A 14,922-nucleotide genomic window follows, 5' to 3' on the forward strand; every position below is an offset into this window, starting at 1 on the left:
TTTGTTTTCAGCAGCACTTGTTTAGTTTAAAAGTAGACATGTCAGGCTTTCTATAGATATCTCTCTCATGTCTCTTCGTTGAGTATTCACTGAGTTACAGTTCATTTTAATGACGCGTTTGTATCTGAGATCAGCGCAGACAAAGGCTGCAGACAGCACTCCTTGTTTGTTATCTTTATTTTATAAGTGCACAAAGTTTTGTTGTTATTATGTCTGTATACAAAAAAAAGTAGACCCTTTACAGATTCGATTGATGTATTGCACTTATCTGTACGATCAAAACTGAAAGTGTAATTTAAGTCCACTCAAAAAAATAAAATAAAAAATGTCTGCGATGTTCTTTTATGCCAAACATACCCCACACATTTAACAAGACACAAGCTACTTCTCTGCCACCTCATCGACTCTATGATTGTGCTATCAATTTGCTCCCCGGGACTACACCCCCATGGGGTAGATTGTACTCTCTCTCTGGTCCTAAATCTGAGGCAATGCAAGAATACATCTCTGAAGCCTTGTCTGCTGGTCTCATCCGCCCCTCTTCATCTCCTGCTGGTGCAGATTTCTTCTTTGTCGGCAAAAAGGATGGTGGATTGAGGCCGGGCATAGACTATAGAGGTCTGAATCAAATTACTATCAAGAACCGTTATCCTCTGCCACTCATCTCCACTGCATTTGAACTGTTACAGGGAGCAGTGATATTCACCAAACTGGACCTGAGAAACGCTTACCATCTGGTCAGAATTCGCGAAGGAGATGAGTGGAAAACTGCATTTAACACCCCTTCTGGTAATTTTGAGTACCTTGTTATGCCCTTCGGGCTCACCAATTCTCCAGCTGTATTCCAGAATTTGGTCAATGATGTGTTGGGAGACATGCTAAACAGATTTGTCTTTGTATATCTTGATGACATTCTGATTTTCTCCAAATCTGAGACCGAGCATGTACAGCACGTCAGGGCGGTTCTCCAAAGACTTTTGCAAAATAAGCTGTTTGTGAAGGCCGAGAAGTGTGAATCTCATTTCTTGGCTTCATTTTGTCAGCTGGTAACATCAGAATGGACCCAGAGAAGGTGGAAGCTGTTAAAGCCTTTCCTACAACTTAGAACCTTAAACAACTACATCCTACACTAGGCTTTGCTAATTTTTATCGTAAGTTCATAAAAGCTATAGTTCAGTGGCAGCACCTTTACACCAACTCACCTCGATAAAACAAAAGTTTGATTGGTCCCCAACTGCTGACAAGGTTTTTTCCACCCAAAGGAACTGTTCACTACTGCACCTGTAGCTTCCTGTAGCTTCCTGAAGAGGCAGTTCATTATGGAGGTTGATGCATCCAGTTCAGGGGTCGGAGCCATCCTGTCCTAGAGAGCAGAGAATGACAACAAGATCCATCCTTGTGCCTTTTTCTCGTGACGACTGTCTCCTGCTGAGAGAAATTATGGTATAGGCGACAGAGAGCTCCTAGCAATAAAATTGGCGCTGGAGGAGTGGCGCCACTGGTTGGAGGGCTCCGAACATCCATTTCTGGTTTTGACTGATCACAAGAATCTGGAGTATCTTCGTGCTGCAAAACGGCTAAACCCCCGCCAGGCTCGCTGGGCTCTGTTTTTTAACAGATTTAATTTTACACTGTCCTATCGTCCTGGATCTAAGAATCAAAAGGCTGATGCCCTCTCTCGGCAGTTTGACTCTCAAGAGGAGGAGGGTGAGGATCTTGATTTCATTTTGCCTGTTTCTGTCCGTCTTGCTACAGCTCTCCTTGATGTTGAAGAGGAAGTAATTAACAGCCTCCGAAATTCTCCTGCTCCATCAGCCTGTCCTGACAATAAATTATACGTACCTGATGCCCTCAGACCAAGAATTCTGCAGTGGTGTCACTCCTCACACTTGTCCTGTCATCCTGGTACTACCCGGACCACATTTGTAGTGGAACAGCACTTCTGGTGGCCATCTCTAAGAGGATGTCCGGGAGTTTGTTGCTGCATGCCCTGATTGTGCACAGTCTAAAACATCTCGAAAACCCCCCAGTGGACTTCTCCATCCACTATCCATACCAAGACGCCACTGGTCTCATATTTCCATTGATTTTGTCACTGGTTTTCCCTTATCCTCTGGAAATACCACCGTCTTGACTGTTGTGGAACGGTTTTCAAAGATGGTTCATTTCATTCCACTACCCAAACTGCCCTCAGCAAAGGAAACAGCTGAAATTATGGTTCAACATGTTTTCCGTCTCCATGGCCTCCCCCGCAACATTGTTTCAGATCGTGGTCCACAATTAACAGCCCTTTTCTGGAAGGAATTTTGTAAACGGCTTGGCATCTCAGTAAGCCTCTCCTCAGGTTTTCACCCCCAAACAAATGGCCAGACAGAACGCTTCAATCAGGAGTTAGAGACTGGACTTTGCCTCATGTGTGCTCGGGACCCAGCCTCATGGGCTTAGAACATGGTATGGGTCGAGTATGCTCACAACTCAACCCCTTCCTCTGCTACAGGCTTGACACCTTTCCAAACTGTCTATGGTTATCAACCACCTCTATTCTCATCTCAAGAATCTGAAGTTACAGTTCCATCTGCATTTGCTCTGGTGAGGCGTTGTCACCTGGCTTGGAGAAGAGCCAGGCAGGCACTCCTCCATTCCTCCGCTAACTATAAGAAGTGGGCAGATAAAACACCGCTCACCTGCACCTCAATATCGAATGGGACAACGAGTTTGGCTGGCTTCTAAAGATCTGCCCCTTCGACTAAAGAACAGAAAGTTGTCTCCTCGCTTTGTGGGACCTTTCCCCATCACTATGGTTGTCAACAGTAAGATTGCGACTCCCCAGACCACTTCGCATCCACCCTACTTTCCATGTTTAACGTTTTAAGCCATTTCGACAGAGTCCACTTGTACCCTCCTCCAGACCCCCTCCACCCGCCCGGCTCATTGATGGGGCCCCAGCTTATACAGTCCGACGGCTCCTGAAATCCCGTAGACTAGGGAGGGGGCTGCAGTATTTGGATGACTGGGAGGGCTATGGCCCGGAGGAACGCTCCTGGGTTCCGCCACGGTATATTTTGGATCCTTCACTCATTGATCAGTTTCATCATCATCCTGATCAGCCTGGTGGGACGTCATGAGCCGTCTGTTATGGTGGGGAGTAATGTCATGATTCTGTCACCACCTCCTGTTAATCTTTTATTGTCAACTAGCATCCAGCTTCCTGTTCCTGGCCTCGTAACTCCTCTTTAATAACCCTCATTGGTTTCACCTGTCTCACTAACTATATAAGCCAGTCTTACTCTTACCTCCTTGCCAGATTGTCTCATCAGCTCATTGGTTAACATTCCAGCCAGTTCCTGAATCAGATCCTTGAAGCCTGTGAACTCTACCCTGCCTGGAACCTGAATTTTCTCTCTCTGCCTGAACCTTTATCAAGAGGTAGTAATTTTGACTGACTAGTAAATTTGATGCTCTGGATTAGGATTGTGGAATTGTTTTGGACATGGGATTGGAAGAGGATAAAGGATTGTATTGTCTCTGTTTGTTCTCTACTCATCTATTACTTCTCAGAATGCCTTCTAGAACACACTTGTAGTCTCACCTGTGTGGTACAGTGGACTGTGTCTCTGCCTGTCACGTGGTAGACCAGGGTTTGATTCCCAAGCAGATCACCCCATCCATCTCAGAAGACCAACTAAATCCTGTTAGCTATACTGATCCAGGCAATATCTGTAAGCCGATTCACTCAATTCCTGCTTGGAATCATTCAACTAACTTGCTAACCTCCAGACCTTCTTCTGATTTTATACTCCCATCACGGACCCATTGCTTACTCCACTGTAGCCACCTTCTGGCCTGGATAGGACCTGCCAGCATCCTGAGAACATTGATATTAAAGAAACTGAAAATAAACTTTCAAAGGCTTATTCACTTGTGTCTGTCTGTAATTTTGGGTCCAGTAGTAATTCCCTCACATTCTGTTATGTGGACATTCAAAGACATTCATTTCAATGACATGGGAGTTGGTCCACCTTGAACACCTGACACATCTAGTGTTATATGAAACACCTTATTGCTCAATAAAAAAAACTCTAAAGTTGGTCGTTTTCACTTTCTGTGTAAAACAGAGCATATCACAGAAAAGTTAATGATTTGTAAGTCACTGGGGTTGTGAGATACAGTGAGATGTGTATATGTGTCTCTTGTCACATGAGCCATGCAAACCTAATTCTTAATCCTAATTCACTCAGTTCATGAATATTCTATCACAACCTAATTTAATTGTAATCAATCCACTTAAATTTGTAAAACAGATGTTTAGTTAATTCATTTACTGTATGTTGGTAAGTGAATACGTTTTGTTGCCATTAAATGAAAATGGGCATGAAATTGCTAGTTCCCAGCATGCCTTGCACAGGACTTTATGGGAAGAGTAAACAATGTTAGAATATTTCATATCTTCTTGCGCAAGGTGAAAAAAAGCGTGAGAACTGTTTTATATTTTGCTATGTTGGAATTTTAATGTCGTTTGTAACAGAAGGTTGAAGTTTTGTGGTTTACCACTGGTGAAGAGTTTTTACTGGGCACTTTACTTTGAAAATACCAGCCCAGCAGTCATGTGTATATATATATATATATATAATATATATATATATATATATATATATATATATATATATATATATATATAAATATATATATATATATATATATATATATATATATATATATATATATATATATATATATATATATATATACTGGACTTTGTTCAATTTAATTAGGCTTAGGCAAAGACTTTATTTATTTATTTATGTATTTACCATTTATTTATTTACTTACTTATTTTGTTATTGTTTAGGCTGCAATTCCTTTTCTGTCTCACACCCTGTCCTATGTCTTCCCCAAGCAGTTAAAAACACTGCTATTTTTTTCTGTAATTTACTGCTTTCCTATTATTATTATTTCATTCAAAAAGCCCATTGATCCATGTGGATGATCAGAGAATGTTGAATGTGTGCATATTAAACTCACATACAGATGAATACACATACAGTACATTTGCTTGTCAGACCTAAAAGAAGAAACATTACGTAAGAATCCACGAACAGAAATTGTGTATAACAGATGGTCATCTACTGTAGGTGTATAGGTAAAGGGTAACTGCTTTGTTTTGTAAGATTGCTTGCACTGGGTGGCACAGTAGCTCAGTGTGTAGCACTGTTGCCTCACAGCAAAAAGTTCCTCTGTTGAAGTTCCAATTGAGAGACGAGGATTTCTGTCTGGAGTTCTCATGTTCTCCCTGTCAGTGTGGGTTTCCTCAATGTAGTTGAATTCTCCTCATGTCTTACCAAACAACTAAGATTTTTTCAGTAACTTTTCCATTTCCTTTTAAATGTCTTTTTTTTAAAGGTAATACAGGTGGCATTGAGGGTAAGGGTGAGTAAACAAGGACAGACTTTTCATTTTTGTGTTAACTATTACTCAGTTTTCATATTTCGTCCTATAAAATCTGTGCATGCTCTGTGATGGTTGGAGAGTTTCCAGAGTTTGAATAGGTTTAGAAAATGTAAAAACAGTGTTACATTCAACAGAAAAAGAGAACTATTTAAACAGAGCAGCTCAGGTTTATAATATTGTTTGTCGTGTGGAAAAAATAAATAAACAATAGTAATAATAATAAATGCTTGTTAAATATAAATGTTAATTTTTGAAATGCAATCTTATGATGATTTGCACAAACATACAAATTTTTGCTATTTTCTTGGACAAATTCCTTTCATAAATAAAATGAATCCACCGTGTCCTCAATGAATCTGATGTCAAGAGACAATGAAGACTCTTATGTTCACTTTTACATCCAATAACAAAATGCCTGCATTACGAGAAAATATGAAATCCCAAGTTCATGGCAATATGTGCAATTGCTTAGACCTAAACAACCATCAGTCATTTAATTAACCCTCGCACTGAGTTTCTCAGTGAGGCTGTTAAACTTTATATTAAATGCACCAGTTCAGCTAGAATCTGGAGGTACTTGTTGCCCGTTTAGGGGATTCCCTTTGTTGTCATTGTTGCAGAAAGGGGTTTCCCAAGGTTGTTGATTGGCTGGAGGCTCAGTAGTCATTTGAAGTGAGGTCTTGGCTGTTGGCTGATTGGAGTTTTGAGGTGGGCACAGTCGGAGTTAGGCCCCGTTTACACTAGTGCAACGCTGCTAACCCCGTATTATTTGGAAAACTCCGGGTCTGAGTTTCAGTGTAAATGGACCAAGACGGAGACTTTCGAAAACGATGGCGTGGCTGCCCACGTGATCTCTGCGTATCCTTGACGACCGTGTAACCGTATCATGAACAGTAACATGGATGAAGTGCAAACTTTCCTGGCTTTGTTGTCAATTTTAGCAGCCATTGTGCAGATAAATTCATTACTTTATAATACAGCAGCTGCCTACATGTGCATGAGACAAGCTGTGCTTAGAGCAATCGGCAACAAATCTTGTTTCAAGTGGCGTAAGCCCTACATGAAACGCCGGTTTTGGGTTAGACTGGGAAGAACTAGTGCCTGGTGGGACATGTTTGTCAATTAAGTTGTTGTTCCTGAGGAATTGTGACAGATAAGTGATTATAAGTGATAGATAAGTGTTTGTTTGCCACAAAGTTTTAGTTTTCTTACATTTTTAAACTTTTATTTTTAAGAATCATAATATTAAAATTAGACAATATTTAAAGCTTTGTTTTGGGAAAAAAGGTCAATCACTTAAAAGCCCTTAAAAAGTGCATGAATATCAAAAAGGTTGTACAAAGCCTGAGATGAATAATGTAAAATAAAAACATAGACAATTTTTTTGCTACATCACTGTTACAGTTAATGTGTATTTACAGTTAATCACTGTTAATGTGTATCAGTCACTCCTCTCTTCCTTCTCTGCTAATGTCTCCACTGCTAAAAGAACATACTATGTAATTCCTCCAGGTACCAACAGACACAAGTGGCTTTCTCATACTGATGGATTTATTGAATCCAGCTTAGTCAGGATCATAAACACACCGTGAAAACTAAAGCACAGAACAAACAATAATTAGCTTAAAGAAAGAAAACTAACAGATAAAACTATTTTGACAAATACAACATACAAAACATACCTCGTTGGCTGAGTACCGAGAGAGGAATTAGTTTAAGTCTTTTTCTTCTTCTTTTTGTTGATCTTATTTCTCTTATTAGCTTAGTGACCACACTTTAGTCATGCATCTTTCTCTCTCTAGAGAGATCGCTTCTTTCTCTAGAGACCTCGCTTCTTCTTCTGTATTAACCTCTTCTCTGCATACGAAGCTCACTCTTAAGCTACAGCGCCCCTAGTGGCACTTAACGGTAATAATAATAAAATACAGAAAATGAATAGAAACGCAAATGTGGCAGTAACACTCCCACCAATCTCACAACTCTTACTGTGGGATTTCTATGACTTACACTCAGTCTGACAAAATGAACATGAAAATAAACACAAACCCTTAGTCTGCTTCTAGCAAAAACAATACCTTATGAATAGGTCGTTCTAATGAGACTGTCTTAGTCACAAGTTTACTATGCTTGTCATATGTCCTTTCACTAACCAAAAGTCGAACCTTTCTCACTTTGTTATCAGTTCCTGGATAGACATCAGTGACTTTGGCAAGCTTCCATTCATTACGTGGTGCCATGTCATCTTGTAGAAGCACTACATCATTTATCTTCAGATTCCTTCTGTGTACATTCCACTTCTGTCTTGGTTGCAAGTTGAGCAAATATTCTTTCCTCCAACGAATCCAAAACTCATTGGCTAAATATTGTACTCTTCTCCATCTTTTTTGAAGATACAAATCTTCTTTCATAAACTCTCCTGGAGGAGGTTGAACAATGGTTGACTTCATAGTGAGAATGTGATTGGGCGTTAATGGCTCAGGACCTGTTGGATCACTTAAATGCTCGATGGAAAGTGGCCTACTGTTGACAATCGCCATGACCTCATACAACAAGGTTCTCAAGGATGTACTGTCGAGTCTCTTTGCTGACTGGTCAAGGATGGCTGAAAGAACACTACGGATGGTCCTGATCTGTCTTTCCCATATTCCACCCATATGGCTTGCCGAAGGGGGAATCATGAGAAATTCACATCCAAGCGCTTTTACCTTCTCCTGATTCATTTCTTTCATGAGATCTGCGAGTTCTCTCTGGGCCCCAATGAAATTGGTTCCTCTATCACATCTCAGTTGACGCACATTTCCTCTTATTGCAATAAATGCTCGCAGAGCATTTAGAAATGCGTCTGTACTCAGGTCGTCTACTACTTCAATATGTATGGCTCGTGAACATAGACAGGTTAGTATGAGTCCATATCTCTTGAGCTCCTTTCGTCCATCTTTGACATATATTGGTCCAAAGCAATCCATCCCAACATAAGTGAAAGGCGGGGTAGACTCAGTTCGTTCTACTGGCAAATCTCCCATACTTTGATGCTCCGTTTTCCTTCTGTATTTGCGACATCTGACACATTTGAAGATGTATGATGAAACTGCACGGCTGCTCCCAAGAATCCACCAACCATTTGCACGCAACTCATTCATAGTCATTCCACGACCTTGATGTTGAACCTTCGTGTGAAAATGTCTGATCAGCAAAGTTGAAATATGACTGTCCTTGGGAAGTATGGCTGGATGTTTTACATGCGGGTGTAGTACAGCTTGACCCAAACGTCCACCCACTCTGAGGATTCCTTTTTCGTCCAGAAACGGACTTAGTTTGTACAGATTATGATTTGTGGTCTTGGAGACTATTTTCTTTGATTTTAGACTCTTTATCTCTTCTGCGAAAGCTTTCTCTTGAACAATTTTGATGATAAACAGTTCTGTTTGTTTTCTTTCTTCCAAAGTTGTACTTTCTTTGATCCTTTGTATATCACCCTTGTGTTCCTTGACCCTTCTTCTCAAGATTGCAAATGCTCTTATCAATCTGGACCATTCTGAAAACTTCTCAAATCTGCTGAAAATAGTTTGCTCTTCCTTTGCATTGATGGTATACACAGAGGCTTTGCGAAGTTCTGGATCATTTTCCCTGATCTCTCCCACCTTAACATCTCTATCAGGAATGTTCTTCTCCCAGAGAAATGCTGGCCCCTCAAACCATTCAGAGGACTTCAGTTGTTCTGCGGTTAAGCCTCGAGAAACGTAGTCTGCAGGGTTCTGCTCTGATGCGACATACGCCCATTGTTCTGGCTTTGTGCTTGACTTGATCCTTTGTATCCGATTCGCTACGAAGACTTGAAACCTTTTGGCATCATTATTTATGTAGCCGAGAACAACGGTGGAGTCGGTCCAGAAAAACTCAGCAACGTATGGGATTTCAAGTTCTGTCCTGAGTAGATCACTGACTCTAACTGAAACAACTGCTGCTGAGAGTTCGAGTCGAGGGATAGTTGTGACACTAGTAGGTGTGACTCTTGACTTGGCCATTACCAAGCAACAATGGACTTGATCTGATTGGTTAATGGCTCGCAGGTAAGTACAAGCACCATATCCATTGACACTGGCATCTGCGAAGTGATGAAGCTCGTAGCTTTTAACCTGACCGAAATCTGTAGGAATGAAGCATCTTTGAATCTGCATGTTAGCTAAACTTGGAAGGTGCTTAATCCAGGATTCCCACTGGGGTTTTAAGTGCTCTGGAAGCTCGTGGTCCCACCCAACCTTATCCTTGCACATTTGCTGAAGAATCTGCTTCCCCAAGAGGACGAACGGTGCAATAAACCCCAGGGGATCGTAAATGGAGGCGACAGTAGAAAGTAAACCTCTTCTTGTAAGGTGGTTCAACTTGACTTGAACTCTGAATTTGAATGTGTCTGAAGTGACGCACCATTCAACTCCAAGAGCTCTTTCAATGCGTGGTAAACTTAAAGACAGGTCAAGGTCTTTCACTGTGGCACACTCTTCTTCTGGAATAGTGGACATAACTCTCTCACTGTTGCACACAAATTTGTGGAGTCTTAACTTTCCTTTGGAACAGAGCTCTCTTGAGTCTTTGATGAGCTGAATGGCTTCCCTTTCAGTAGGAACGCTTGCCAAACCGTCATCAACATAAAAGTTTCTCTGTATAAAGTGTATGGTGTTTTCTTTGAATTGACCTTGTCCTTGGGCAGCAAGGTGTTTCAGGCCAAAGTTGGCACAGCCTGGAGAAGACGCTGCTCCAAAAAGATGGACCTTCATACGGTAAACTGATGGTGATGCTTCCAAATCTCCCTTCTCCCACCAAAGAAACCTTAAGTAATCCTGGTCTTCTTTTGTGACATGGAACTGGTGAAACATCCGCTCTATATCACACATGAATGCGACAGAACTTCTGCGGAAACGACAAAGAACACCAACCAATGCGTTTGTCAGGTCAGGACCGGTTAAGAGGTGGTCATTGAGAGAAGTATCCTGGTACTTGGCCGAGGCATCAAATACTACTCTGATTCTTCCGGGTTTGTGTGGGTGATAAACCCCATGATGTGGGATATACCATGCAGGAGTGTTATTCAACTCTTTGTCAGGGACTCTTTCAGCATCTCCTCTTGATATGATGTCATCCATGAAGTTTGTGTAATCATTGTAATATGATTTGTCTTTCCTTAATCTCCGTTCAAGACACTTTAGGCGATGCATTGCACATATTCTATTGTCTGGCAATGTGGGTCTTTCGTCACGAAACGGTAGTGGCATCTCATAGTGGCCGCTCTCATTTTGTGTGATGTTTTCTTTGAGTTTTGTGAGAAACTTTAAATCTTCTTGTGATACAGGGTTGCCCTCAATGGCTCTTTCAGAGAAGTCTCCTTCAAGTGCTTTGATAATGTCCGAAGGGGTGATGTCTTTTACTGTTGTCCTATTGACATAGTGGACTTTGTTCTGAAGCTTTAGAGAAGGCTTAAGCTCTGGGATGACTTTCTTGACAATAATGCGATGACTAATTCCAATTGCATCTCCATAGTTCAGGCAGTGATTGGTTTGTCCAACTATACTCCAACCAAGATCGGTGCGCTGAGCGTATGGCTCGCCTTCCTTGCCTGACACAATCTCTCTCGGCAGAAGAGCTTGTGAGCAGTTGTATCCGATCAACAATCCTACCTCGCAATCTTGCAAAGGTGCGATTTCTGATTGAAGGTGTTCCAGATGTGGCCAAGCTTTGGCTGTTTCATTAGTTGGAATGTGAGCTTTGTTAGCTGGAATGAATTCTCGTGTGTATGTAGGAGGTAAAGTGATTCTTTTGCTTGAGTAAAGGCCACGAACTTGAAGATTTTGAAGTCTGTCGGACTGAACAACTGTAGTCTGGGAAGACATAGTAGACAGCTCTAGTTTAACAGGTTCTTGGTTTGTCTCTAGTAACTTTGCAACTTCACTGAGAACAAAGGTTGTATCGCTTTGCGAATCCAGTAAGGCATACACAAGAACTTCTTTGTGTTTTGTGGAAGATGAAAGCCACACAGGAATGATTGCAGCTGTCTGTGTGTTATTTTCTTGACTTGCAACTCGGTTAGTCGTAGCCATGGCTGTAACTTGTTCTTGAACTCGGTCGCTTTGACTTGACCTTTCGTTGCTTGGATTTGGATTAGCTATTGGTTGCCTTTGTTCTCCTTTGTCCTTAACTCTATCTTCATGAAGACAAGTCGGATGCCCTTTACTGCACCTTTCACAAATATTGCGGTTGGTACAGCTCTTCGAATGATGGCCTGGTTTGAGACAACCAAAACATAGCCTTTCTAACTTAATAAAGCTGACTCTGTCTGACACAGCCTTTTCCAGAAAACTTCTGCATTTGTGTAAACTGTGCTTAGGTTTCTTACAGAATACACATACCAGTTGTATCTTTTCTTGTGAAGTCGTCATCAGGGTTTTAACTCCAATTTCTTTCTGTTTTGTAAGCTTCGGTTTGTCTTTGTTAGGCTCACATTGTTTAAGTGACTGTAAAGATGTAACAGGATTACAGGCTATCTTGGCTTCTCTCGATAAAAACTCAACAAACTGGCTGAAAGTGGGAAACTGATTTGTTTGTTCTTCAATTTCAATAACTTTGCGGTTCCAACTAGCAGCAAGCCAGTCTGGAAGTTTGGAAAGTATCTTTTGGTTCTCATTGCAGTCATTCAAGATCTCTAATGACTTGATGTGAGCTGTAGCAGCTTCACAACTGCGCAAGAAATCTGCAAAGTCTCTTAGTTCGAAACTGTCTCTTGAGGTAATTTTGGGCCATGCATGCAGTTTGTCTCTAAAGGCTTTCGAGATTGTGAATGGATTTCCATATCTTTCATCCAGAATCTTCCAGGCAGCAGCATATGCAGATTCAGTTCCAAGCAGGAAATATCCTTCAACCGCTCTCTTAGCCGGTCCATTCACATATCTCCGAAGGTAGAATATTTTCTCCTTGTCTGGGATATTTTTTTGGTCTATCAGCGTTTGAAATGACAGCTTCCAGTCACTGTAACTTAAGGAATCCCCAGAAAACACAGTAGGTTCCGGAACAGGGATACGGCTAGCACTTAATGCACTTGCTAGCACTTTAACAAGATCTGATGTACCATCACTTGTAGGAGTGACTGCAGCTTGGGGTATGACTTGTTTAAGCAGAGATGGGAAGCTTACATGTTCAGCGACTTTCATTTCGGTGTTAATCTTTGTTACATCGATCTTTTGCGCTTCTACTGCACTCATTTGGTCATAAACCTGCATCTTTGCTTGTGCTGCCTTTAGATCTTTGACCTTTTCCAGGTGCAGTACTTTTCTTTTCTTTTCATCAAGTGTTCTCTGCAGAGCTGCATACTCTGCTTCTTGTTGAGCCTTAAACTTTGCTTCGTCTGCTTCTCTCTGCATTCTTAATCTAATTTCTTCTGTCTCTCTTACTAAGCGCTTTTGTCTAATCAATGTTTCTTGTTCTACTGCTTTTTTCCTGACTTCAGCTTCTAGTCTTTCTATCTCTTGCTGTTCCGTTTCTTGTTCTTCTAATATTTTGAGAACAGCTTGACTCGCTGCTGCTTCTGCTGCGGCTTCTTGACGTTTTATAGAGGATCTATGTGAATGCTCAGATGAGTTCTTAGTGGTGTTGAAGGAGCTTGACTTATTGCTTACAGTTTGAAAGAGGGAGCCTGCTTCCGGCCAATCTTGTTCCTCTTTTCCTTCCAATCGGCTGGTTGCTTTATTCACGAGGAAACCTGAGATCTCCACACACAGATCTACTCTGCGACGTGACTCCTGATCCGGTGGGGTGAGCTTACGTAACTCTTCATAAACTTTTGTGACATCTGCACAAAGACCTCTAACATCACCAATAATATCTTCAAGTATGTCTTTATTCAAGGGTTCTGTTTGAGAGAGGGGTAACTTGGATGCTTTTGCACGTGTTCTCCACTTTTCATAGTTGTAGTTAAATCTTTGCTGGAGTCCTTTAATCCTCTCATCCTGCATTTCTCTTCCCTTTTCTGTGAGTGTTTTCACTCTCTGACTTCTTCTAAGTTGTACTGATTCTTGCTGCTCACTAAGATCAGTACATTGGGTTTCTTCAGACTGCATCTGGGGTTCTGCACTATTTAGTGGTATATTTGGATCAGTCATTTTAACGTCTTGTCACTTGTCACTAAACAGCAAAATCTTTACGTTAACTAAAAGTCATCCCTGTACTGCAGGCAGTTAAAATATAAAGGCAGAATAAAATAAAAATGTAACACTGAATCTTAATGCAGTTATATGAATGTAACTTAAATTACTGTCAACTTAAATATACCCAAAACGTATTCAAATAAAAGTTATTCACATTTAAACCGTTCACATAAAATACAGAATTTTACAAATAGCCCAATAAAACAAAACTAGGAATAGCAAAACGTTACTTTCACTTTTCACAGTTTGATTAATCAACCATAAACTTGTGTTTTGTTTTCCTTGTTTAGACAAACCCTTAACTTATGAGTGTCCACAAATCTTATTGTCTTATCTTAAAGTGTTGCTCTTCAAATCGTGTGCTTTGATCCCGTGCGCGCTCCCTGCTCTGTTCACGTGCCGATCACGCTGTGGCAAGACTGCTGCTCCTTTGATCATGCCGCCTCGCCTCCACCCACATGCAGATCAGAACGAGTTTTCACTGTAATTCCTCCAGGTACCAACAGACACAAGTGGCTTTCTCATACTGATGGATTTATTGAATCCAGCTTAGTCAGGATCATAAACACACCGTGAAAACTAAAGCACAGAACAAACAATAATTAGCTTAAAGAAAGAAAACTAACAGATAAAACTATTTTGACAAATACAACATACAAAACATACCTCGTTGGCTGAGTACCGAGAGAGGAATTAGTTTAAGTCTTTTTCTTCTTCTTTTTGTTGATCTTATTTCTCTTATTAGCTTAGTGACCACACTTTAGTCATGCATCTTTCTTTCTCTAGAGAGATCGCTTCTTTCTCTAGAGAGCTGGCTTCTTCTTCTGTATTAACCTCTTCTCTGCATACGAAGCTCACTCTTAAGCTACAGCGCCCCTAGTGGCACTTAACGGTAATAATAATAAAATACAGAAAATGAATAGAAACGCAAATGTGGCAGTAACATACTATCATAACAAAATTAACAATTCGTCTAACTCTCGCATGCTTTTTTAAAACATTTTCCTCGCTCCTTTGTCCTCCTCCTCCCGCTCCTGCATCAACTCTAATAGCTGACGACGTTGCCACATTTTTCATTAATAAAATTAAAAACATCAGTGCACAATTTTCCACACCACAATCCGTCAAGCACATCTCACCAGCAAACATACAATCATTCACATCCTTCTCTTCACTCTCTGGACAGAAGTCTCCAAACTCATCCTTTCTAATCATCCTACACTCTAAAAACTAATTCAGATGACCTTTAGTCATTACTTAAATATATATATTGTTGTGAAAT

At 40.8% G+C, this 14,922-nt stretch overlaps 1 protein-coding gene across 2 annotated transcripts; it reads right to left on the reverse strand.

Annotated features, from left to right (window-relative positions):
* Positions 1-6,937: 6,937 nt before the first annotated feature.
* LOC109103948 lies at positions 6,938-14,583 on the reverse strand. 2 transcript variants are annotated; one of them, XR_006155334.1, is made up of 2 exons: positions 7,131-14,583; positions 6,938-7,043 (listed from the first exon to the last, which is right to left on the reverse strand). XR_006155334.1 is itself a non-coding variant. In XM_042728973.1 (2 exons), the coding sequence occupies exon 2, from the start codon at positions 13,593-13,595 to the stop codon at positions 7,497-7,499; it is 6,099 nt and encodes a 2,032-aa protein (XP_042584907.1). In that variant the 5' UTR covers positions 13,596-14,219; positions 14,307-14,583; the 3' UTR covers positions 6,938-7,496. The 2 variants fall into 2 exon arrangements, 1 of the variants encoding a protein (XP_042584907.1); XM_042728973.1 differs by having other exon boundaries at positions 6,938-14,219; positions 14,307-14,583.
* Between the last annotated feature and the right edge of the window lie 339 nt (positions 14,584-14,922).

The sequence above is a fragment of the Cyprinus carpio genome, chromosome B8 (genome assembly GCF_018340385.1).
Source record: "Cyprinus carpio isolate SPL01 chromosome B8, ASM1834038v1, whole genome shotgun sequence".
Taxonomy (NCBI): Eukaryota; Metazoa; Chordata; class Actinopteri; order Cypriniformes; family Cyprinidae; genus Cyprinus; species Cyprinus carpio.

Coding starts and splice junctions, on each gene's coding strand:
- LOC109103948 (XM_042728973.1), bottom strand. CDS start 13,595: ATGACTGATCCAAATATACCACTAAATAGTGCAGAACCCCAGATGCAG.